The sequence below is a fragment of the Gasterosteus aculeatus genome, chromosome 12 (assembly GCF_964276395.1).
Source record: "Gasterosteus aculeatus chromosome 12, fGasAcu3.hap1.1, whole genome shotgun sequence".
Lineage (NCBI taxonomy): Eukaryota > Metazoa > Chordata > Actinopteri > Perciformes > Gasterosteidae > Gasterosteus > Gasterosteus aculeatus.
The window spans coordinates 18,427,552-18,452,965 of record NC_135700.1 but is presented as its reverse complement, the minus strand read 5'-3'; the positions used below and the strand labels follow the sequence as shown (position 1 = coordinate 18,452,965).

Sequence of the window (25,414 nt, the reverse complement as noted above, 5' to 3'; positions counted from 1 at the left end):
CAACGTCAAGTTTGCCCGCAGAAGGCGGGTCTAAGAAGCACTTATGTCAATTGCTGATTAAAATAAAAAATGTGTGACATACAATTTAGCCAATCAGCGTCCTTAAATAGACTCAGTCAGGAGACACATTATTTAACTGCAAAGTAGTACTGTGTTTTTCATACCTTAATTGTTTTGCATTAAATCAACCCAGGATGTTTGCTGAAATTGATTCAATTGTCCCACTAGAACATTTTCCACCAGCCGCCACTGCCTGTTAAACAGTTGTAAAATCAAGGCGGACTGAGAAGTCCACATGAGTAATCACCAAACCCTCCCTGTGTTAGCCTGTGGATCCCCCCGCAACCCCCTATTTCTCAGCCTGGAGACTGCGCAGAAAGCTGTCAGGGGAAAAAAGTGCGTGTGTAAGCAGAACTGAGAAAGTTCATAGAGCCGAGGTGCAGGATCTCCCGTTGAGGAGAGAAAAAAAAATCCTGTAGAGCAGCAGAAGCAACACGAGCTGAGGGGGAAGAGAAGTGCAGCTCAGGACCAACGGCATTTACCGAACTCTAGACATCGGTAAATTGGGAGAAAATGGCTTTTCCGACGATATTTAGCTGTTGTCGGATTGTTTTCAAACTGTTTGTGGTTCAGTTCATTGCCTTTCAAGCCAATGCTGCCCCATCGCGTATCATCAGCTTTCCTGGAGACGATACTCCACAAACAGACAAAGAAGTTGTTCTGGTAAGTTTATTGGTGGTTTTCTTAAATCCAGTTCAGCTGTGAAGTAAATATGTTTATTCCAGAAGTACAATGATTAAACTGTTTGGGAATAGTTTGTGTTGTCAAGTAATAGCATTCATTTGTATTTCTCTTTTCTCTCCTCAAGAACTATCTGAATAAGTTTTACGGATGCTCAGAAGACAGATGTAACCTTTTGGTGCTCAGGGACACTTTGAAGAAAATGCAAAAGTTCTTCTCTCTGCAAGAAACTGGAGAGGTTGATGCCCAAACTGTGGCAATCATGAAAAAGCCCCGCTGTGGCGTCCCAGATGTGGCCAATTACAAATTCTTCCCCAGGAAACCCATCTGGCAGAAGAAAGACATCACGTACAGGTCAGGGAATTAACTTCACCTACACATTTACTGAACAAACATTGGACTATCCTTTCCTTTAGGTGCTAAACGGTGTCCTGCACGGGGTATTTTATAACAGTAACTCCCATTTCATTCTGAACCTGAAATAACAGTCAAGTAATGACATTATGGAAGATCTAAGCGGTATTGTACGTCAGAAAATGTAAAAAAAAATGCAATTTTGCATAAAGCTTAAGATATTTGACCTGCTTTGAGTTCGTGACATCATATATGATGTTTGCAGGCCACAGAAACGTAAAATGCTTTGACTCCACCCAGCTGCAACACATGAATCCTACAAGAAATAACAGAGTTCCTCCGTAACACTACGGTTTAAATGTAAGTCCCAAAGCAGCTTTTGATGAGTGCACAAAAGTACAAAGCCAGAGTCTGTTTGCTTTGCAAAATGTACCACAGCTTGGCCCCGCCTGACCCCCCGCCCCCTCCCCCTCCCCTCCTCCCATCAACCTCCAGTCCACCCAACCCCCATCCACACAGTTGCTGTGTGCTCGCATCTTGCGTCTCGCTTACACCAGCATTCCTACACAGTGTGTGTCAGGTCTTTTGTTTTCGTTCTGTTTGAGGTTTACAACAATCTGGAAAAGCGTTTATTTATGTGAGTGGGTTTTCGTGGTCATTCCAGCCCGACTGCCTCTGTGTTTGTACGGAGTACTTAGAGCCAAGGACAACAGCAACTCCGAGATCTTAGACTTTTTGAGAAAGGACTGTGCAGACAGACAGCGTTTGTAGCTGGACACTGTTTCAGGAAGCATCATCATAAGAGAATCACAGACTGTAAGCTGAAGTTGAGAAGATAGATCTTGTGATTTCTGAACGTTTTACCAGACAGGCCCCTCACAAAGACACACACACACACACAGCATTTTTTCATGATATATACTTTGTGTTCATTTTGCTTCTTTTATCTTATATTTGAAACTCTTTGTTAACTCCGTAGAATCCTCGGGTATACTCCCGACCTGGATGAGGAAGTCATAAATGATGCTTTCTTCAGAGCCTTCAAAGTATGGAGCGACGTCACGCCACTCACAATCACCCGCATCATGGACGGAGAGGCTGACATCATGATTAATTTTGGCCGCAACGGTACGGCGTGTATTTTAAACAAGCACGTACATGTACATCATACTGTACTTTAATGACAACTTTGCTCAGTGTAACTACCATCAGGTTATCCGTATAATGTGGGGCCGTACAATCAGTGACAGACCTCAAACCCTCAGTTTATTTTATAGTAAATGTCGACATCCTTCGAAGATCACTACAGATCATGTTAATAAATAAGGAAACAGTTGAAAACAATGTCACTGCCTTGTCGACATGTCTTTACGGTTACCTATATTTTAACACTTCTTCACACAGGTCAGTCTGACTAAGACAGCCATTTTAGATATTTACGCACAATAGCGTGTCGCAATAGCTTCTGTTTAGCCAGGGGCTATTGTGACTGAATCTAACAATAATAGTGGAACAAAAACATGGGAAACCTCAGATGACGTAAAAACTAAGGAGTATGTTGAGCTTTTTAAACACACACAAATGTCACATCACTAATGTTGACGTTGCACGATGCAATCAACAGAGCACGGAGACGGTTACCCATTCGACGGCAAAGATGGCCTCCTGGCTCATGCTTTCGCTCCAGGGCCCGGGATTGGTGGAGACTCCCACTTTGATGATGATGAGCAGTGGACGCTGGGAGATGGCCAAGGTAACGGGGGAAACGTTGTTTGGAAACACGCAAGCGTGTTGCAATAGCTCCACCGCAAGCGTTTTGGAATTGTGGCGTAATCTTATGAAAATGTGTACCAACTCGATTGTGTGAAATAAGTGTATTTCGCATACTTAGATGTAATGTGGAGGGAAGGCCTGCGCAAGAAATGACACTAATAATACATTTAACTTTCAAGTACTTTGTTTGGATTTTATTAACTTTGTCTGAACTTTCTGGCACTGGATGTGACAAATCTCAGCCATCTGGAAGCTCAATAGAAGAAAAACAAATCTCTCTTGCAGGCATTTGCATTTGCTCACGGTGACCCAGATAGTTTAATGTATTTCCCATTATTCAGGATCTTCTTTTTCTGAATTCATAATTTGCGCACAAGTATCTATAAACAATTGTTTACTTGTCTCATGACACAAATAAGTCAAACTTTAATTAAATCACAGCCTCTCAGAGTTGTATCCCATTTACTACAATGAATTTGTAATTTATCATCATATGTATTCTTTTCGAGTGCCTACTTTTAAATGATGTTCCGTAGTTTAAGTACCCTCGACAACGTTGCAGTTTCCTTGCTTGAGATACGCAGCCTATCGGATCGAACATCATGTCACCTTTAGCTTGGTTTGGGAAAATGGATGGCCGGTATATGAGAGTAAAAGCAAGAGTTTTAATGTTTAATCCTCTTAACAGTGGTGAAGGTGAAGTACGGCAACGCTGATGGGGAGTTCTGTAAATTCCCCTTCCTGTTCGAGGGCACTGAGTACAACAGCTGCACACCTCAGGGCCGCGACGACGGCTTCCTGTGGTGCTCGACGACCTACAACTTCAACGAAGACGGCAAATATGGTTTCTGCCCCCATGAATGTGAGTTGGACCTTTGGTTGTCTTTTTTTTTTTTTTTTTTATGTAACCACATTATGTAACAATGACTTTTGTGGCTCTGCATGACCTCAGCTGCATGGGGGTCACGTCCTATCTGCATCTGGAATTTGGAACAGTGTTTTCTATACTGGCAAAGTAGTACTTCATCAGATTGTTCTGATATATTCAAAGCTCCTCTGCTGATTGTTGACAGCAGGAAAGTAGGTTAAAGAGTATGCCAGGAACGTGTTGTTTGGTGCTTGGAGTGGATTATGGAATATGTCTTTTCCAAGTCTCTGTCCCACTTTAGAACGCTGGGCTTTGTCAAACAATTTGTTTATCTGTGTTATATTGCTGTCCATGGTGCTAACATGAACACATGCCCGTTGCATCTAAGTGCCAGAGTACACATGTACTAAGTTGTTTTGTAGAAGAACATGAGAGAAGCCTGTTTGTACTTGAGCCGTCCGTGTTGTTAAGCTTTTTTGTATTGATGCACAGAAAAAAAAGTTCCGTTCCTCCTTTTTTCTTTGTTCAGATTTCTCCTCTTCATCACACAGGCGTCAAAGCAAGTTGCTCATTATAAGCATCCAAGACATGGAAAAGTGAATCGTGCACAATAGTAATGCTACTATACATTTCCCTATAACACCTCTGTGTATTTTTTTTCTACAGTGCTATTCACCATTGCTGGAAACGCAGACGGCGCCCCGTGCAAATTCCCCTTCACCTTTCAAGGAGAGAAGTACGACGCATGCACCACTCAAGGCCGAGACGATGGTTACCGCTGGTGTGCAACCACTGACAACTACGACCAGGACAAAAGCTTTGGGTTCTGCCCTGAAACCGGTAGGTGGTGTATTCTACTGCCTGTTGCTCCAATATAAAGTAAAATAGCGATAACAAAGTAAATATATTTCAATATAAAAATGTAACCCTTTAATAGCAACATTTTTTCCCATACCAGGTCTTACGGCATGATTTGTCAGGGCCATTTAGTAGGATTGTTAAATGCACTACATACAGCGAAAACAAGTATTGAAATTTGCATCTCATTAAATAGCATCAGCGTACATGGAGTAGAGTGGCTGCGCCGGGAACCGCAGGGTTGGTGGTTCAAAATCCGGCTGCTCCATGTCCCATGTCAAAGTGTCCCTGAGCAAGACACCCGACCCCCTAACTGTTGCCTTTACGGCAGCCGACTGCTCCCACTGTGTGGGATGGGTTAAATGCAGAGAACAATTTCCTGTATGTGTAATATAATACTTGGCAATAAAAATGGTGCATTTTCCCATCACATGTGTAGCCAAAACTACTGCCAGCTTTCCGATTTAAAGTAGGAATGGTGCGTGCTTTCCTGCACATTTTAATTGCATTATATTTTATGATATTTCAGTAAGTAGTAAAGTGTAGCTTTTTAAATACTTTATGCTCGCTAGCAGTTACCACGTAGCTTGATCAAGCCCTAATTCAGAGTTTTATAATGTATAAATTATTTCCATTCCTTCTTTATTGTAATAGAAGTTTGCTTCAATCCAAACCCACCTTTTGGCTTGTTTTTTAAAAGTAGTCTACCTTTCCCCATATAAGATAGACTAATTAATTAATTTACAAAATGATACATCATGTTTGCGTATGATGTACTAAAACGTTTGTTAACATCTGCATGGCAAATACAGGCTGAAGAGCAGCCCCTACATATCCATTGTATTCCTTCTATGTCCCATATATTTCCATAAATTCTCATGAAAAGTTACCCCCTTGAATATTTCCAGAATTTGTGCCACATTTGTCAAGTTTTAGGGTTATTAGCTTGCTTAGATGCCTACAGTGTGTTTTATTGGCTGCGATTATTTTGATTTGTAGTGATGGGTGTCCTCCCATGAATCGGTCTACAGGAATTCTGCGGCTGTGCTTTTTGGTTTTCGGTCTTGCTCGTGGTCCGCTGAATGGCTGTGAAAGTACTTTAATGTGCAGTTGGCAAAGCTTATTTTCCATTCTGTCAGTGGGACTAGTTTATGGTTGAGGTAGTGTAGCAGGGAGGGAGATGGACCACTGGAGCCTCCATCTGCTTCTAATTGATTAGGAAAGTAGCTTAGTTTTAATGCCTTGTGCAATGGCTTGTGCTAAATAAGAAATTATATATTTCTTTTAACAAAAACAGTGTCTAAGCAAGTCTGCTAGATGGAAAATGATCTCGCTTTGAGAGAAAATCAACTTGGGCGAGTATTTTTTGGTCCTGTGCCCCCTTGGATTAGTTATTTATGTTATGTGTGTTCTGCCAGTGCTTTCATGGTGCTGTTTTCAACATCATCTGTGTTTTTTACTTCACAATACAATACAATCTGTTCTGAAGAAACATTCTGGCACACAAATGGACAGTTTATTATACACGTCACTTCTTCAGTACACTTGTGTTGCTCCCTCCAGCCATGTCGACTGTGGGAGGAAATTCAGAGGGAAGCCCCTGTGTCTTCCCCTTCACCTTCTTGGGGGACACCTACGAGGCCTGTACCACATCTGGACGCAGCGATGGCAAGATGTGGTGCGCTAGCACCAAGAGCTATGACGATGACAGCAAATGGGGTTTCTGTCCAGACCAAGGTATGAATAGTATTTGTGGACAGTTCTTGCGTATGCATTAGTCATTGTGTTACTTACAAATAGTATAATATATATATATAGTATCATAATAAACATGAACATAAAAAGGTAAAATGAAGGTTGGTTGTTATTCAATCATGTCTCATTCATATATAACAGTGTTTTCCAAGGCTACAACTGGTGTACAGTAGTTGATAGACCTATCCATGGGCTCATTAGTATTTTTTGAGGGTGTATTCAGAGTTTTCAATTCATTTTCTGCATTGCGCTGCATGTTTCCAGGTTACAGTTTGTTCCTGGTGGCAGCCCATGAGTTTGGTCATGCCCTTGGCTTGGAGCACTCTGAGGACCCTGGAGCATTGATGGCCCCCATTTACACTTATACCAAAGACTTTAGGCTTCCAAATGATGACATCAAAGGCATCCAGGAGCTCTACGGTGAGATGAATTGTCATGTCTGGCCAGTTTCCTAACAGAGATCAATCCTAACACTAGAATAAGCATATATATATTATAAACATGACAGATTAATGTACTGCGAGTGTGTAATCACTTTCTCAATCATTAAATATTCTGTAAAATCTCTTATGAACAGGTGTGCCAACAGACAAACCCTTGCCTCCAACCCAGGGTCCAGTTACTCCAATGGACATCTGTAAAGAGACAGTTGTGTTTGATGCTGTAGCGCAGATTAGGGGAGAGACGTTCTTCTTCAAGGACAGGTAATTAAACAAAGAAAAAAGGAGTCTCAATATTGTTTGACCTTAACATGTCTTCAGCAAATATGTTTATGCTGCATTAACAAAAGATGATGCATGATCACTGGCAATGAACCCTTTGCCAAGTCCCGCCCTCAAACCCAAACTAGTTGATTACAGCCAAACTTGCTGTGACTGAGGTCCAACAGTTAACCAGCTTTGAGCCATCCGTTCCCATGTAATGGTTTTATGAATCAAGTTGGTTTTGTGGATTTTAGGACGGTAATAGATAAATAAAGGGTCAAATAATCATCTGAAACCCATCCAAATCAAGTTCCCGACCACGTTGTTTGATTATGTTAGCTGATCTGTTTTCATTAGCTTTCTAAGTCATACATGTAATCGTGTTTGAGTCTCTGAAAACTTGCAACAACATATATTCGATCTATACAGGAAAAGAGACAAGCCCCCCCCAATAGCCGACTTCTGACTTCATAAGCAATTTCACATGAGGTTTCTTCTCAATTACTACAATCGTAGGGATGTTTTTTTTAATGATGGGACAATTAGTGTGAGGGAGTAAAACACTATTCCTTCAGTCATGCAGTGACAACCAAATACTCATCGGTCATAAACACAGTCCACACTCCTCCTTCCCCACTGGCGCCAGTGAATGCAATGTCTTGTCAGCTTAACTGTTTCTACCGGCTGACCGTGTGTAGAAGTGCGTTTCATGAAGTGCTTTGGGTTCGTCAACGGCCTTTATGAGTCGGCGTATGTTCCCATGGGAAAGTGAACGTTTTCATTACAACAGCTGAAGTTTGTTACGGAATACCCCTCTCGGGAGTCACTGAAAACAAAAGCAATAACGTGGTAGAAAAGGACCCGATGGAAAACACGAAGAAGCGTCCTTGTTATTTATGATATCTTAATGCCTCTTTTTGCGCTTTGACATTGAATCCTTTCACTTTTATGGGTAACAGAGCGGTATACCTGTCATGGCCATAAATGTGTCCAAAGCAAACAGGCCCGCATTCCTTCTCACCAAAGAGTCTTTCAGCTAACATGGTTTTGCTCAGTGAGGCCCTTGCCATGATTCTGCTCACAAGTCCTGCTTTAATACTGAATAACTTTGCAACACTGCGATGCCTCCCATTCACAGATATGCAATGATTGTAGTTTGGCGTTCAGCTCTGGAGACTATATTACATACTTGAATCATCCACTGGGTTCACCAGAGCTTGCCAGTAATGGTTGTGCAGAGAAATGCAATGAAAAGGAGCAGACATAAATCCCAAAATATTTTTGTCAAAATGGGATTGAGTGGATGAAGAGTATCAGAAGCAAACGTTTTCAGACAGTGACAAAACTCCCATTGGTCTGTTCTTTGAAAAAATATGTCAAGAATTACTTACCAGAAAATTGCATTTACCTAAATTTAGTTGACTAATTACAGACAAAATCGACATTGAAAGGCTATTTAGCTTCATGTTTGGCCATAATGAGCAGCTTCAGGTAATTCTTGATTTGACATTTGAATCAGGAGGAGTAGAGTCTTAGAACAGAGTGATATCAGGGCGCAGTCGGGAACGTCGGTAAGATACATTACATCTTCCCGCAGTTTCAGGGAGGTGTGTTGCTCTGACCTTCACAGGGGCTTAATTAGTTGCCTGGAGGCCATGTCAGGTTTGTGGGCTGTAGAGCTCTGGTACAAGCCACGTTTTATAGCTTCAGAATTAAAGCGCTGCCTTCTGAGTTCCCAGAGCTAATGCTCATTATCCTCCTACCATTTTAAAAGTACGATCCCCCTTTTTCTCCTGACTCAACATTGTTATGATGTAGGACACATCTTGACATGATGCAGTGAGTAATACTTACGCCTCCCTGAGCTCAGCATAGTGTCTGTCTGGAGGCTTATGGGGAGAAGGCAATTATAAAGTCTCATAGAAACAGTTATGCCAGCATACTGAATCTGTAGCAACGTATTCATGCACATGTATCATAGCCTGCATGTCAATAGGGATGTAGAGTCTTTACTTTCCATTGTAATCTTTCAGATTTGATTGACCTTGACGTTTGGTTTATAACTCTTTTGGGCGGTATTTTGCCAAAAGATACAACTGAAGTATCTGCAGCCAAACAAACCACACAGTTAGAAGTGATTTGATATCTTGAAATGCAAAGTTAATGGTTGATCTGCTTTAAGGTTTGCATTTTGAGCAATGCTTTGGGAAAATCTCTTTCAATTATGTGGAGCAGCACTATGTATGCTGTATGACTATATCACGTTAATCTGTCCCCTAAAACAGCCACCAGGCGGATCATTTATTTATTTATTCTGCTTTTTAATTAAATAGAGACAGGAAGAAAAGACAGAAAAGGCCTCTGGATATTGCTGGTCTACTGCATGAACTTGACAAATTGATCCACTAGAACATTGCTAAAATAATGTAATTAGATGGTTGGTTCAGATTCAATATGTCTCCTCTATCCTCCTGACAAAATGTAAATAAAACCTTATATATGTCTTTATTTTCGGTAAGTTTTATTCTATCCCCATTTCATCATTATTGGAATTTCTCTTGCAATAGGCAAATCTTTTTCCTCTTAAAAAATAGGTCAGTGGAAAAGAGTTTGGTAAGCTGCCGATGTTGTGCAGCTGTGTATTGGAAATCTGGGCAAGATAGGTCTTGTTCCGCTGGCGTCTGCAGCCTTCGTTATAACAAGAACCAGATGCTCATGAATCACGCCATTGTGGCTGCCTCGGCCGGTTAAGCACTTGCATTAAAACCTCCTCTTACGCGGAACACACGCACGCACGCATAGACACACACACACACACACACACACACACACACACACACACTTTCCCCACCTCCTTATCATCATTCCCTTCTGCGGTTTGTTCACTCTCGCTTCCTCCGTGGGCTCATCTACCTCATTCACCCTCTCATTCTCTTTCTGCCAGGTTCCTGTTCAGGTCGGTCAATTTCAGAAGCAAACCCGACGGCCCTACGCTGGTAGCCACCTACTGGCCAGACCTACCCGCCAAGATAGATGCTGCCTATGAAAACCCATTGGAGGAAACATCTGTCTTCTTCGCAGGTATGCTGGAGAAAACCAAACACTGTGGAGAAACAGCTGATTTTTAAAAATTTTAATATGATATTGCATGAACTGGTGCCCCTGGTCACATCCTCCCTGCTGTCCCTCTACGAAAGTCTACGGTGATCGGAGAAACACACAGTTCCACTTCCATGAGTAATAGAGAGGTGTCCTCATTGTTTTACCATTTGGATTCACTGAAGAGTGGCGTTTTCCTCGAACTGAAACATAAGAAAAAGCAGGAATGTTGGCCGGGCGCTCTTGTGTGCGGTCTGCACTCTTGGGACATTTCAGATACTCCATCATAGTTATTAGTGGTTTAGTATACATTCTTTTGCATTTTACTAATATGACAACCTTCTCGAATACTGATGCAAGTTGGATGAATGTGATTAAAAGGAGGACTGTTTTGTTGACATGGGCCACACTTACTGAACAGTTCACTGATTACCTTATTCTGTCCATATAATGTATTGGCAAATAGATATGTAGGGATATGGAATGATACCCGATTAGATAGTTCTGTTTAAATACTCCAACCATCAATGAAACACAGGACGTTAGTGTCATTTCATCCATAGTTACCCTTTTTATACATGCTAACTCTTCCCGTCCAGGCAACGAGCTGTGGGTCTACAAAGCAGATGTGTTGGAGAAAGGCTACCCCAAGAGGCTGTCCAGCCTGGAACTCCCCTCTGACGTGCAGCAAATCGACGCAGCCTTCAACTTTAGGAAGAACAGGAAGACCTACTTCTTTGCTGGCGACAAATTCTGGAGGTGAAGGGGAGCGAAGCTCACGCTAACCACTTGTGAACATAAGTCTGACACGCCTTAGTTTGTGCTGTTGTTGTCAACGCGCCTTGTAGCGATGCCAGGCCAAGTCTGGATGTAGTTAGTGTTTGGTGTGACCTAAACTGCACTCAGCTCTGTTAGCCTTTGCACTGTTTTATAGAAAACTATGAGTGGTTTGGATTTCTGAAAGGATTATAGTTTCAATGCCCTTTTATTGTGTGTTTAGATATGATGAAGATAAGAAGAAAATGGACCCTGGCTTCCCCAAACTCATTGCGGATTCCTGGAATGGCATCCCAGACGGCATAGACGCTTCCTTCAGTCTCAATGGCATTGGTACATATTTTTTTTCTTCACATAAATTGTTAACTAAGAGGCTGCTTAAATGCTGATATGTAGAAGGTAACAACCTTTGTCACCATCTAAGTTTAGCATGTTTACCATTAATCATTTACAATTTCAGATCATTTGAATAAATGTAAAAGGATGGTAAAAATACATGTTTTAGGTTAATGCAGTTCATCCTGAGCAGGACATAAATAAGTGTTAACTGCAAATGGAAACCTCATGGGGACACTCGATTAAAAGACAGAGGATATCTTTAATTAGTAGGATTCATCCCAAAAGCCCAGCCAATGTTTGTGCTGATTTTTATGGAAACCCATCCTACAGTCAATGAGACATTTCAATAAAAAAATGAAATAACCACTCTGAAGTTAGGGTGTCATCCGTGGCCTGATGTTGATATAAAACAGTCAGAGGAGGAGCAATGCTTTGTGTCTCTCATGCTTTCATTGGCTGTGAGTAAACACCCCATGTGAGTTAGGCCTACTTTGGTCAGAGCAACTAAGGTGAAAGAACTCTATGGTGATGATGATGTTTTTTCATGACACTATCATGAGACTGTGATTGTCACCCGTGTGTCCTTCAGGATTAAGTTTAAGCAGATTTTTGTTTATGGCAAATTGCCTGGGATTTTTCCACTAACATAAACGTGTTACTGTAAGCATCACGTCGCCCCTTCCCCACACAGTGGACAAACACGTTTATATAAAGAAAGTCTGTGCCCCTCTACAGAGGTGCCTGTATGCTTCCTGATTAGCATCATTGCGAGCGAAATAATCTTAACATTGGCTTTAGAAGAGCCTGATTTGATGATGTTCCAATACTCGTTACTTTGATTGATTTTTCTTTGATTCAATTTTGATTAGTTTACTGTTAATCAGTGGAGGTTTTCCCTTATTTATTTTTGAGTATTATACAAGCAATATAAAAAGGAAATGATAACTTCAGTAATTAACTAAGTGTGCATTTTGGCCATCTCTAACAGATTACAGCTACTTCTTCAAAGACAACCACTACTTCAAACTGGAAGACAGCAGCTTGAAGATCGTCAAGTTGGGTGAAATCAGAAAGGACTGGCTCGGCTGTTGAGCTTCTTCCGAAACGTCTCGCAACTAGCCAATTCCCGTATTGATATCTGACCTCACGAGGACGTTGCCGTAGTACCGCGCACAACCCGAGGTTGCCGCAGTGCACAATGTTGTAAGCTTTTATCCTGTCAAGTCCGCGCGCTTCTGTGGGAGACACGTCCCTTCCAGACTGTATAACCGGCCTCCAGCTTTGTAGCGAGGCATCTTGGGACTTCCTTCCCAGGCTGAACATAGGCAACTGGATATTTTTGCTATATTACCATGGGATGCTTACATTTCATTTGTTGTGTTGAGGCAAAATTATTTCAACACGTGCGCCCCGGTTTATTGTTTTTAACTCAGACATCAGGTATGTCAACACTGCATTGAACGCAGTGTGATATTGCCATTTTATGCAAATTGAATTCTGCAAGGCTGTTTTACACCATGTGAAGTATTCATGTTGGCTTGGAATTACTTCTATGTCCAGTGTATGAGTGCAGTTTTATAAATGTATCACTTTTCATTTTCATTGTTGTGCAATACATTTGACAATATCAATTTGCACGATGTGTTTGACCGAAAATGGTGCTTTAGAGATCCTTTCAGCTTATAGTCCTATCTTCATACAGTATAGTGTATATATACACACACACATTTTATATTCCATGTATCTATGTCTGACTACTTAGTATTTTCTGAATGTTACAATGTAGCTTTGGCAGGAACACACTATTCTTCAATTGATTAGCACTTTGTATATGATACATAAGGGGACTGCTTAATATGGAGACCAAATTATTGTCATGGGTGTTGCATTCTCTTCACTAATGTTACGGTGGGATTAAAGGCACAGGTTGCCTCCAGAGGCTTTATTGATTTGTTGCATGATGGAGTCATGTCAAGAGTACCGCAGTAGTATTTTTTTTATTTTTTATATGTGTATTCTTTTTTTCTTTCTTGGGTTTTAACAATACAGTCATTGTGTTTGTGTTGTTTTTAATGCTTGTGCACTTTGTTTTACTGTCATCAATAAAGATGGTCAATATAATGTGGATCAGTGATGAACAAAGGAATTGAAGGGGATGATTGATGCCATTATGGGCCTTCAGCATTAAGCGCGTGAACTCAAACAAATCTCCAAATAATTCAGATAAAGTGAAAAACGCATCACTCCAATGCACAGATAAAATAACCCCGATGCTAAACACATTTTAAATTGTACTACTTTTAATCTAAACACTGCATGATATTTAAAAGTATCATTATGATATAAAGTGTTATTATATGGGAAATGTAAAGTGACTAGAATTTCTGTAACATATGTGGGATAAAATGTAACGCTATTATTTGGTCAAATATAGTGGAGTACCAATATGAAATAGTAGTATGAAGAAAAAGGTACTTGATAAGGTACTTTAAATGGCCCTTAATATTGAGCAGGGCTACTTATGTTAATAACCTACTTACCAATGACCAGTAGTATCGATATAAACAGAAATACTTTATTTTAAGTCAGCGGCAATCGACAATTATTTATTAAATTGCGCCATCTCATGGACAAGCATGGAAGCTTGTAAACAAATATATGAATACGGCACATTTCTCCCTTGGCTTCGTTGCTTATACCCATTTTGTGCAATAAGTCGTGTCGTTAAACACATGTGCAAAAAATAACACACTGGTTTCTTACTCTAGTATGTGCACAAAGCACAAAACGTGCGCACGCACCGACAGCGCCCCTCTGGCGTCTGTGCTTTCATACACATTACATTATTGGTTTGAAATAGTTTACAGGAACGATATCATCCTGCAAGCGCTTATTACGGAGGATCGCATATTGTAGAAAGGGTCTATGAAATATGAGAAATAAACAAAAGCACCTCACACACGCACACGCGCACACACACTGCGGAGGACTCTGACCCGCCGCTGCGGCCGCGTTGTGGGCGGAGCCTAGACGCGCTCCCGTTGTTCCGCACTCGGTGCACACACTGTGGTTTGCGGTGGCGCCGTGTGACGCTCGTCCGGTGCAGGTGGTGGAAGTGTCCCGCCGCTGACGGAGCGCGATGATAACATAACGCCGCCTCGACCTCCGACCGATCGTTCCCGCGTCTCTCCGCCCGCTCCTCCCGCTCCTCCCGCGCCGCGATGCCGCCGCCGCCGCAGCGCGTGTTCGCTCTGCCGAGGCAGCAATCTCTGCTGCTGCCCGCGGTCATCAACCCCTTCATCCAAGACACTCACCTGACCAAAGCGGCCATAATAAAAGTGAGTATGTCGTTCCTGGTCTACGGACTAAGGAAGTACAGGGAATTGTTTTTGTACAGTAGTGTCAACGGGATTGCTGAAGTGGCTCACGCTCACACATGCACACACATCTAATGGGTGAGATTATACACACACGCACACACACACACGGAAACTGCAGCGCCAACCAGGGCCTGTAATCTTCTCCAACAAGGCTTTGCCAATCTGCTTGTGAAGCACTAACAATGAGAGCCGTTGTGTGTAGAAATGCAGTCCAGTGATGAGGATTTCCAGACTCAGTGCATATTTAGTTTTTAAAAAAGGTCAACAGCCTGCCTGCAAAGAACCCTGGCAGCAGTCTTCAGTCTACCCTTAAATGGTATCTGCAATGTACGATGCTTGTGTGTGTGTCCGTCTCCATGCAGTGTGTCCTCTTGGGTATCATCCTGGTCCCCATCCGCGCTGTCCTCATGTCCCTGGTTCTGATGGTGACATGGCCTGTGGCCGTCCTAATAACCCTCAACCATCCTCTGAAAGGAGCAGTGGAGCCAATGACAGGCTGGAGAAGGTAATTAGGGTGCAAACAAGCATCTGGCTGCAGCACGGAGCGAACACACACACACACACATCGGATCCTTCGGGCTGACAAGATATTTCATGACTCACTTTTGCACAACTACCTTTTTTTTACCACTTTTGTTTATCTACTTGCATGCATACATAAATAATATTAAATACGTTTTTTTCCACCTATTTGAATGACAGGCGATAGTGAAACAGACTCACTTCTTTCTACCAGTGCAGCGGCGTGAAAATGTTTTGTGTATGAAACACGCGTTTACATCCTCCAGTTTGGAGGCATTTTCTCATTCAATTCAGTGTGTCCAAACCTTTGACTGGTACAGTATGAACTGCACTAAAACAATACAGTATACTGAAGCAAGAAGAAACATCAGAAGCAATGCCTTTGCCTGGTTTATAAACCAGACAGGAAGAAACACAGAGACAATGGTATATTCTCAAAACAATAGTTCCTGACGTGGCTTTATTATGTGCAGCAGCTTGAATTACTACCAAATCATGTTTGTCTCTAGATCATATCTGCACCTCGAGCCTTACGCTCAGTTCTCAGAAAGAAAGAGAGTCAGTGGCATCGGCAGGCTTAATAAAAACAACTGAGCAAGTGACCTATTCATAGATAATAACCAATATCTCATGTGTGTATGTACACAGAATGAATACAGCATTTACGGTACTCATGTCCAGGTTCAATATTTCTAGCAGTGGTTGAATTGTTGTATTTTTTGTTGTTTTACAAAGCTGCTACATACACACACACACACACACACACACACACACACACCGTGAGCAGTGCTAGTTAACAGAAAAATTATGGTGACCCTAGGCCACAGCTTTTTAAACGATTAGGATCAAGTATAGTGTGGGTGCAGTAACACGCGAGAAGCTTATCTCTATCTCACCTACTTTTTTTGCCTGGCAGTGTGAAGGCTTTTATTTTCTCACGGTGGAGAAATATGTGACGCTTTAGTTTGGGTACAATGAATGGACAATAGTTTTAAATAGGCAAGTATTTTCAAGTATTTATTCAATTCAATCAATGGTATCAATGGTATTTGTGATGTTACCATTGAATCTAAAGAGGCAGCCTGTGTTTTTTTATTTTATCACTATATCTACGTGTTGTTGATGTGTTGTGTTTGCGTGGGAAGCTCTCTACGCTCAAAACGCAAAAAAGAGCAGAAAAAACAAAGCAGCAGTAAATAGTCAGAGGTGAGCACACTGTGAGTACATGTTTAAAGTCAATCATTATGATCAGGTTATTCCCCCTTTCTGGAAAATGAGGAAGTAACTGGTGGTTGTGAAATTCAAGAAGAGCTGAGTGATGTAATTCTTCCTGTTCACCGACATTTTCACGCTTGCGTCATGCGCCTAAAGGTGATGATAATGAAAAAAGAGACATTTCACCATGACAACAATTGTGAGAATGATAGTATTTTTAAATACACATAAACATTTTTCAACTCAATGTTCTGAAAACGTTGTGGTGGTTTCCAGGGTCATGTGTCGGAGAGTGCTGGCAGCTTTGGGGCGGACTTACTACTTCTGCATGGGCTTCAGAGTGGTGGTCAAGGGCAAGCAAGTGGACAGCACCGTGGCCCCCATCCTGGCTGTGGCCCCGCACTCCACCTTTTTCGATGGGATCGTGTGCCTCGTGGCAGGCCTTCCCTCCACCGTCTCGCGTGTCGAGAACCTTGCTACACCCATCTTTGGCAGTGAGATACTTTGGGTTTGCTTTGCTGTGTCATCACCACAGGAAAGGCAGCATGTGTTTGTGGGGGCTTTCTGGTTCTCTCAATTTCCATTGTGTGTGTGTGTGTGTGCGCGCTTTTGACAGTACACCAAAGTGTGAAAATTTTTATTCACATTGATCTTAAATAGAGGAAGCTTAGTCCTATAAACGTCCATATTTGAGCATAACTAAGTAACTTTGAAATAAGGGTATACTGTGGAATCCATTTTTTTTTTGTTGCAATTGTGACACCACAAAGCTTGTGATACTGTCATATAATAGTGTTATCATCAGTGAGTTAATATCAACCTAATTGACTCTCCGTAACTCAATTACAAGAAAGACGTGCAATCAACCCGAGGCTTGCCGATTAAAGTGAAAGTAAACAATATGAAAAATCATTGTTTTGGAGTCTGCATTAGTGTTTGTGTGTTGGTCCGTTCGGTAGGGTTTGTGCGCTGTCTTCAGCCTGTGCTGGTGTCCAGAAAGGACCCCGACTCCAGGAAGAACACAATCCAGGAGATTGAAAGCAGAGCCAAGTCCAAAGGCCGGTGGCCACAGGTCTGTCCCAACACATACAAACAAACCATCCCAAACTAAAGTTCATCCCAATAAACCCTGTAAATGGAGAGAAGATCCAAAAGGCTTTGCTTTGTCAGTAACATACAATGTTGACTAAAAAACAAGAACCATTATTTCAAAGCAAACTCCACCTGTTGCTAGGGGCAACCGCAAACTGGGGCATAAATGATGAGTGCTGTAATTTTAACGTTTTGTCATGATTTTGTTTCCTAAGGTTTTGATTTTTCCAGAGGGAACATGTACAAATCGCTCATGTCTCATCACTTTCAAACAAGGTAAGAAATTAAATAATAATTTAATGCAATTCACGGTAAATGTAAATGTGCAACAAGGAGTTGTTGACGTGCTTAAGAAGAACAAAAGTGAACAGTTAGGAATATGTCCTCTTTAACTCAAATATACTGAGCAGAATGGTTAAACAATGGCAATCAGGATCCAACACCTGCTCCATTCGTTCATTCAATGATGTTGTTTGCAGCGATGAACCAATGAGAAGTCTCCATGATGTCTTTCACAATGTTTCCCACCTCCAGGTGCTTTTGTCCCCGGGGTCCCTGTGCAGCCTGTGATTATGAGATATCCCAACAAACTGGTGAGCGATTGCAATTGTAATACAGCAATAATATATTTATCTTCACATATTGAGAGCCCAATTCATAAAGGGGCCACGCTGCACTAGTTTGCACCGACAATAGTCAAAGCAAATGCAAATGCGTCCTGTCGGGTTACTTTACGCGCAGTGTATGACGGCATTGATGATTCACACGAGCAGAAGTACGTGGGTTTATCAGTTCGAGGAATCTGCACACTTTTATGATCTTGGCCAACTGAAAAGCCCTCATGAGCCGAGCTTACACAGGTTTCTGTGTCACACAGCCAGGTGTATACCACTGTATGTCAGAGTTAATGTTTCATGGAGCTTTTTGCATGTCTTCCAGGATACAGTGACTTGGACTTGGCAGGGTTTCGGCTCGTAAGTATGCTTCCTACACACTCCTGTGTTTCACATTTAATGGAGGGGGTCTGCTGCTGCCTGAACTCCAACGACTATTGGTACAGTGGAATCAATATATGTGTCTTGCTCTTGTTTTATGTGCAGGAAGATGCTGCTGCTTCTGACTCTGAGCCAGCTGTACACCACAGTGGAGATAGAGGTAACAGGCATTTTGTATAATGTGATGTAATGTCATTTTATTAAAAGAGCGGTTACACTGTTTTTTATTCTTTGCATGTGAAAATATAATTCAAAAAGCAAAAAAAGGTGGAGCTCTATGAAATTTGACACACGTTTTCACTTGATTTGGGCCCCGTGACCTCACGTCGGTTCCATTCTTGTGAATGTAATATCTCAGGGACTCCTGAAGGGAATCTCATTAGATTTCACACAAACATCTAATTGAACTCTACGGGTGACCCGATTATAACATCCATCCATCCATCCATCTTCAACCGCTTATCCGGGGTCGGGTCGCGGGGGCAACAGCTCCAGCAGGGGACCCCAAACTTCCCTTTCCCGGGCCACATCTACCAGCTCTGACTGGGGGATCCCAAGGCGTTCCCAGGCCAGTGCAGAGATATAATCTCTCCACCTAGTCCTGGGTCTTCCCCGGGGCCTCTTCCCAGCTGGCCGTGCCTGAAACACCTCCCTAGGGAGGAGCCCGATTATAACAATGATACAAAAAACTGAGTTTGGGCAATAACTCAATTATTCATTATTATGTTGGTTATGGTAATTTAACACAAGTGTCTAATACAATAAAGTGATGACATTGTGGAAGGACGTGCACGCTGCATCTCCACTGGGTGGTGGAGGCATTTGATCGCTGGCCGTTCATTTTGGTTGCATTATGTTTGATTATATGTTATTCATGATATTTTCTCCAAGGTACAACCTGTCAGATTTTCAAGTAGATTCAAAGATTTTTATTGTCAGTTACACACGCCCTGTGTATTGATATTCTTGTGCTTGCCCTTTCTGGAAAGCTGACCAATTTTAAAATAAAAATAAAAATACAATATTTACATAAATGTCCATTAAATGAAAATAAAAATGAGGTAAGGATGAGGTAGAAATGAGGTAAGGAGGAAAAGTGCAAAACTGAGCAGGTTGTAAAAGAAAAACTTAAATTAAATAAAATGTGTGCAATATAAAATAACAGTAACACTAAGTAGTACCAGTTGCATTTAAAACTAAAGAGAGCAAAGTGTGTAGCCTTCGATATCTTAAATGATGTTCAATATGAAATATGAAAGCATTCTCCAAGGTTCTATATCAAAGCATGACGTGCATTCCTGCATTTGGGAATTTGGTTTCCATGCCAGGCTCTTGGAGTTTACTTCTTGCTCAACCGTCTGCGTGACCTTTTTTGTCTGTTTTTTCTATTTTTACAGTTCTTGCCAACGCAGATCCCCACAGAGGAGGAGAAGAAGAGCCCTCCCCTGTTTGCTAGCAGAGTGCGACAAACTATGGCCCAGTAAGTGTTAGTTGGCCTGCAACGCAAACTCCCCGGTGTATTGCTCGAGCACACAGTGCTACAAAACCCAATAGAAGCGTAAAATTGACATGCGTATACGGATAATGTTTAATACATGTGCAGTACATGTATGAGAAAATGAAATTATTGGTTAGTGTTGGAGGGTCCGCAGTTCAATATAATAGCCATGCTTTATATTTAACCAATAATTCTGATTCCTTTCTGACTTGACGACTACCGTAGTGTACAAGTACGAGTTTAGTTATTGCTTCCCCTTGATCTGTCCGACTGTCGCGTGTCTTCCTGACCGGTGGCATCCAGCACCATAAGAGCATCGCAGCCGTTGGAGCTGATCCCTGTGCGTGCCCGCTTTCAGAACCTTGGCAGTGCCCGTGACGGACCACACGTACGAAGACTGCCGCCTGATGATCTCGGCTGGTGAGCTGACGCTGCCCATGGAGGCCGGCCTGGTTGAGTTCACCAAGATAAGCCGTAAACTCAAGTAAGACCATCTCACTTAAGTGCGCTGCAGGCATCGCCTGTCATAGAGATAACTCTAAGAGCAATGATGAAAAACGGCAATGCATGACAGAGTGTGACGTGCAGCACAACCTCCTCACTGTGCATGGCTTCCTCAGTCTGAAGTGGGACAATGTGAAAAAGGACCTGGAGGGCTTCGCAGCAATTGCCGGCTCTTGCAAAGGGGGACGGATCACCATCGAGGAGTTTGCCAAATTCCTGAAGTTGCCTGTCAACCCAGCCCTCGAGGAGCTCTTTGCATTGTTTGACAGGGTGAGAGACATATACAGTATTTTGGTTAGCTGTTAAAAAAAATGGGAGCTATTGGTAGTTGTTCCCAAAACAATAACAGTTTGCAAAAGCATCTAGGCTTTGCATTCTGCTTTGTTATAAGTAGCAGCCCATCCCGGGCAGTGTGAGTGTGGACTAAGCAGGAAGTCAATGGCAATTTTAAACAGGTAATAAAGGGTATTTTGAGGAAGTGTGAGTCACGCAAGGTCCATAGCTGGCAGTCACGGACGCAGGGGCTGACTCAGTCACTCACAACATGGCCGCAGGTTTACGCCGCGCTGAGATGATTAATACGGACAGCGTTGACATCATAGTGTGCCACAATCTTAGTGTTCAAACTACAGAATTGCACACATATTCCATCATGACATAGTATGTGTACCAAAGCGACATTCGGAGGACGCCATGATGAGTGTAATGCATAAAATACACCTTTTTCAGTATTGTTCCTCAGTAATACCATGACTCATTGTTTTCCGGTAACAGAATAGCTATTTATAGATATCCCTTATGCTACATATATTACCCCATCCTCCTTTTTACTGAACAGACCGTAAAGTATTTAGTGCTAATCCATGCATCATAATAATCTGTACATTTACCGACTCAAATATTTGTACGGCTGTCTCTTTTATTCCTGTGCAGAACGGAGACGGCACCATAGACTTCAGAGAGTACGTTATCGGCGTGACCATTTTGTGTCGACCAGCCAACACAGAAGATGTGCTTCGGATGGCTTTCCAGGTACTTGGATTTCTATCCAGACATTGTTTTTGCTTGGGTCTGATGAATATACACTGTTGTACACTAAATACAAATATATACACAAATGATCGCCACTGTTTCACAACAAAAATGTTCCTGCAGATATATACAAAGATTAGATTCCACGACTCTCCTTGCTCTAACTAACCTGACGAATGACATGTGTATACTATATGTAAAGTACATGAAATCTTTACTTTTTTAGACTATTATTAATATATATGTATATATTAAGATAACTATAAACAGTGAATCCAAGCTGAAGCAGCCTTTGTTTGACATCGGACTGCAGCATGCAGCACCGTAGGAAGAACAGAAGCAGCTTGCAGAGAGGCTTGGGTAATGTCAACTTAACTATGTCTGTCGTCCGTGAAGAGCATGGAGACATTTCTCCGCCCGTACGGTTAAATGTGGTTTCGGACCAGCAGTGCAGTGAAAGTGAAAAGTTATTTCCTTCTGACTAACTTCGGATTTAGCCATTTTCTTACTTACCCACCAAAAAAAAAGGTATTTTTTTTCCTGAAAATGCATGCAATGAAATATTCTATTCTCTTTCTTTCCCCTCTCGTGCAGCTGTTCGATATTGATAAGGATGAGAAAATCACCCGGGAGGAGTTCAGTGCTCTGCTGCGCTCAGCTCTGGGTGTTTCCAACGTTAACATGGCCAAACTCTTCAAGGAGATTGATGCTGACCACTCTGGTTTCATCACCTTTAGTGAGTAGACTCCCACGCTACATTTTATTCTCCTGACCTCCTTTAGCTTCTCTAGTACACTCCAAGTACTATGAATATAATCTGTATTTACCAGTAGAATTGTTTGTGCTTTCCTCATCTTGATGTTTTTCTCCGTGCTCGTGTTTCTTCAGCTGAATTTCACAACTTCGCCATGGTCCACCCGGAGTACGCCAAGCTCTTCTCCACCTACCTGGAGCTCCAGAGATACCAAGCCATCCAGGAGGCGACGCCAGGTGATCTGGAATTAACCGGTTCAGCGGAAAAACAGGAAGAGAGCACATCTGACAAAAAAGACGACTGAGCGTGAGACCGAGGATGACTGTGAACTGTCCTCGACTCCCCGACGCTAGAACGGAAAAAGCAAACGCGTGTCCTGCCTTCTGACTTTAAACACATTCAAGTCGTTTCCCACAACAGGTCAACATTGTAGGTCATGTGCTTGCCTTTTTATAAATAGTTTATTAATAGTACTTCTTTTTTAAAAGTCGGTGCCTTATCGAGATCTCAAAGAACCACCTCCCGCACAATAAAGTTTTGTGTGTAGGTGTGTTTTGGTTATGTGTTATTTGTAAAAAAAAGAAAATATGGCAGAAAAGTCACACGGGACTCCGTTTTAAAAGGTGTTAAATTAAAAATTCAAAGCATTAACATCAACAAGTTAGTGTCAGCTTTTTTTAAATATACTTAAACTGCCTCGCCATACTTTTGACTTTTGACCACATTCTATGTATCTGCAGCTTTCCTTTGCTTGGACTTGGATAAACGTACATGTGGCGTTGTGTACCTTCTTCTTGGTCCCGTGTAAATGAGTAGAGAACAATTGCCGAACCAACACCTTTTTAAATACAACCAAAGGGCCCACGTGCTTCTGTGTTGCAGTATAATTAGTGTACTGTGAGCTTCGTTAAGATCTCTCCAATTGGGCAAACGCACTGATGTTCTCTAGTAAATCCATGTCTACAAGGAGCATACGTGCTGTGCATTACACTTATTTTCAGCGCCCGGGGGCCACGGACCTTGTAAGACGGCTGTATAATTAGCCAGAGGTTTGTTTTGCGTCTGTATCTATTTGCATTTCTACCGAAGGCGGTTGTTGCTGAGACAGCAGCACGTCTGTGCAGCTTTAAGTTCACTAAAGCAAATCAACCGCTGAATTTAGGGCAATTTGTGAGCAAAAAGGCAACAGCGCTTCTTCACAACATCCCATCCCAGAGGGGTACGCTTTCAGAATAACTAGCGCCACGCGCATTGCAATTATGTGAATTCTTTTTTCTTTTTTGTTAACACTGCAAAGTTTGCTTTTTAAAATAAAACAAAGAGTACAATTTTAATCTTGCCGGATTTTTTGTGTTCACCACTGAGAGAGAACTAATGACTTGGGCTGTAGATTTTGATTTTCATGGAGCAGAGATGCCTTGGAAGTATCTGGTTCACTACATCACCACCAGGGGCCAGTACTTACCTACGAATACTTCCTCCATGTGTTTGTTTTTTGTTTCTTGTACTAAAGTATTAGTTTGAAATTCGGCCAGTATAGAAAACAATGATGTTTAAGTTACACTCTGATTTACGGTACGTGTATTGGTATGAGAAGGATATTGCGTAAGTGTGCAAATGTTGCAATTAATCCTGAGGCACTGAAAATGAGTTTTGTCATCATTTAAAATTAATATCAGCAAAAAAAGTGAGTTAATCTTTGATCTTGAACATAAACATTTCAATAAATATCTTAATTGGTTCGATGAGTAATTTCTTAATTGTTACTACAATGTGATATAATTGCTCAATTTATCTTGTCATGCATTTCTTCTTTTGTCTTATTTATGACCCTCTAAATTTCATTTCAAATACGGAATTATGGACATGTGCAGTATTTGTGTTAATTAACCTTAAAGAAACACCATAAAATGGGTGTGGGTCAATTGGAGATGCAAGTCCCTCCATTAAGTTAGTTATTGTTTAAACACGCGTGTGGCTGTTTCTTTGTTTTGTAACTGAGCCAGAACAACATATTTTATTTTGATGTTAATTAGAGAAGTTGGTCCAATTTGTAACATTGTAATAGATGTTATATTATAAAATATAAAATCTGTCCATCTATTTTGCAGTATTTATTGATTAACGTCTACCTTTGAAACCAATTTGAATTTATATATAGAAACTTTTTTTCCAACATTATATGCTGTTCTGTCCCAACAATTCTGAAGTGTCGATTAGTGTCAGAAGGGTGGAGCTTGAAGACAGAATATATACGATCCTTGTTTGGTGCCAAAACCGTTCCAGGTGGCATGTTGAGCTTTGTAAATGTATATTAACACCTCATAAATAACTGCACATGATTATGCAATTAAGTGGGGAAACCATCTGAAACAGGTGCTATGTTATTTAACATCGCTTCAAGTGCTTTCTCTCATTCATTGAGCTTAATGGGTGCATCTAGGACGTCTCTGTCGTCTTCAGGAGGTCTAAGTAAAAGTTCAAAATGTTTGTAAGATACTCTACGAATTTGTCAATGTGTTCAAAGTAGTTATGTTTTAATGGTGTAATAAAATGGTCCCTTGCGAGTTATTTTATAAAGATGACATGATATTTATTTACAGCTTAGTGTGCCACTCAGTTCTTCGCTTTTTTCCCAACTTCTGCTCATTTGCTGGACTATTTTTCCTCTCATAGGACTTTGTCTTTTCCCAGAGTTGTGTAAGGGACGTGTTTGGGGAATCATTTAGTTTTAGGGTGTCCAGTCTCTTGTTATATATCAATAGTTGTATATCAATAGTTGTATGTATCAAAGTCATAATCTACTAGTGACGATGGTTTAAGGCTGGTTTTATTAAAAAAAGTGAAGCTTACTGGAACAATAGTGGTAATGGGATGGATTTTTACGGCTTGTGTTGTTGATACAATCCAGTTGCCAGTGCGGAAGTAATCGCCGAATGTCAATCATATATAATAACTGGTTCAGATGATTTCCCTGGTCTGGGAAATTGATTGATGTTTATTGCAATTTTAGATAAATGTCCTCGTCCAGTATATCAATGTAATTGATTAAAATAGATAAGAGATACGTGTAGATAAAATCTAAATAAGTAAAGAGAAAATAAACTATTTCATTGGATGAAATGAGTGATCCATTTGCTTGTTGGTCAAGCTT

The 25,414-nt window shown here is 41.4% G+C and overlaps 2 protein-coding genes across 2 annotated transcripts; both read left to right on the top strand.

The window, feature by feature from the left end:
- The first annotated feature begins 366 nt into the window (after positions 1-366).
- mmp2 (matrix metallopeptidase 2) lies at positions 367-13,389 on the top strand. The gene is made up of 13 exons (XM_040201104.2): positions 367-723; positions 869-1,095; positions 2,075-2,223; positions 2,720-2,848; positions 3,557-3,730; positions 4,403-4,576; positions 6,158-6,331; positions 6,614-6,769; positions 6,927-7,053; positions 9,998-10,134; positions 10,752-10,911; positions 11,153-11,262; positions 12,257-13,389. The coding sequence occupies exons 1-13, from the start codon at positions 574-576 to the stop codon at positions 12,358-12,360; spliced, it is 1,971 nt and encodes a 656-aa protein (XP_040057038.2). The 5' UTR covers positions 367-573; the 3' UTR covers positions 12,361-13,389.
- A 132-nt stretch (positions 13,390-13,521) lies between these two features.
- Positions 13,522-24,002, top strand: lpcat2 (lysophosphatidylcholine acyltransferase 2). Its single transcript, XM_040201091.2, has 14 exons — positions 13,522-14,606; positions 15,011-15,153; positions 16,662-16,879; positions 17,345-17,457; positions 17,693-17,753; positions 18,012-18,070; positions 18,417-18,451; positions 18,578-18,632; positions 19,870-19,952; positions 20,329-20,454; positions 20,591-20,744; positions 21,408-21,506; positions 22,101-22,242; positions 22,395-24,002. Exons 1-14 carry the CDS (start codon positions 14,490-14,492, stop codon positions 22,562-22,564), a joined length of 1,575 nt encoding a protein of 524 aa, XP_040057025.1. The 5' UTR covers positions 13,522-14,489; the 3' UTR covers positions 22,565-24,002.
- The last annotated feature ends 1,412 nt before the right edge of the window (positions 24,003-25,414 follow it).

What these genes read in the sequence shown, in the direction of transcription:
- mmp2 (XM_040201104.2), top strand. Translation starts at nt 574, where the DNA reads ATGGCTTTTCCGACGATATTTAGCTGTTGTCGGATTGTTTTCAAACTG. An exon ending in AAGAAAGACATCACGTACAG is followed by an intron (nt 1,096 to 2,074) that starts GTCAGGGAATTA and finishes TTAACTCCGTAG; the next exon opens with AATCCTCGGGTATACTCCCG. An exon ending in GATTAATTTTGGCCGCAACG is followed by an intron (nt 2,224 to 2,719) that starts GTACGGCGTGTA and finishes TGCAATCAACAG; the next exon opens with AGCACGGAGACGGTTACCCA.
- lpcat2 (XM_040201091.2), top strand. Translation starts at nt 14,490, where the DNA reads ATGCCGCCGCCGCCGCAGCGCGTGTTCGCTCTGCCGAGGCAGCAATCT. An exon ending in TGCTACACCCATCTTTGGCA is followed by an intron (nt 16,880 to 17,344) that starts GTGAGATACTTT and finishes TCCGTTCGGTAG; the next exon opens with GGTTTGTGCGCTGTCTTCAG. An exon ending in CCAAAGGCCGGTGGCCACAG is followed by an intron (nt 17,458 to 17,692) that starts GTCTGTCCCAAC and finishes TTGTTTCCTAAG; the next exon opens with GTTTTGATTTTTCCAGAGGG.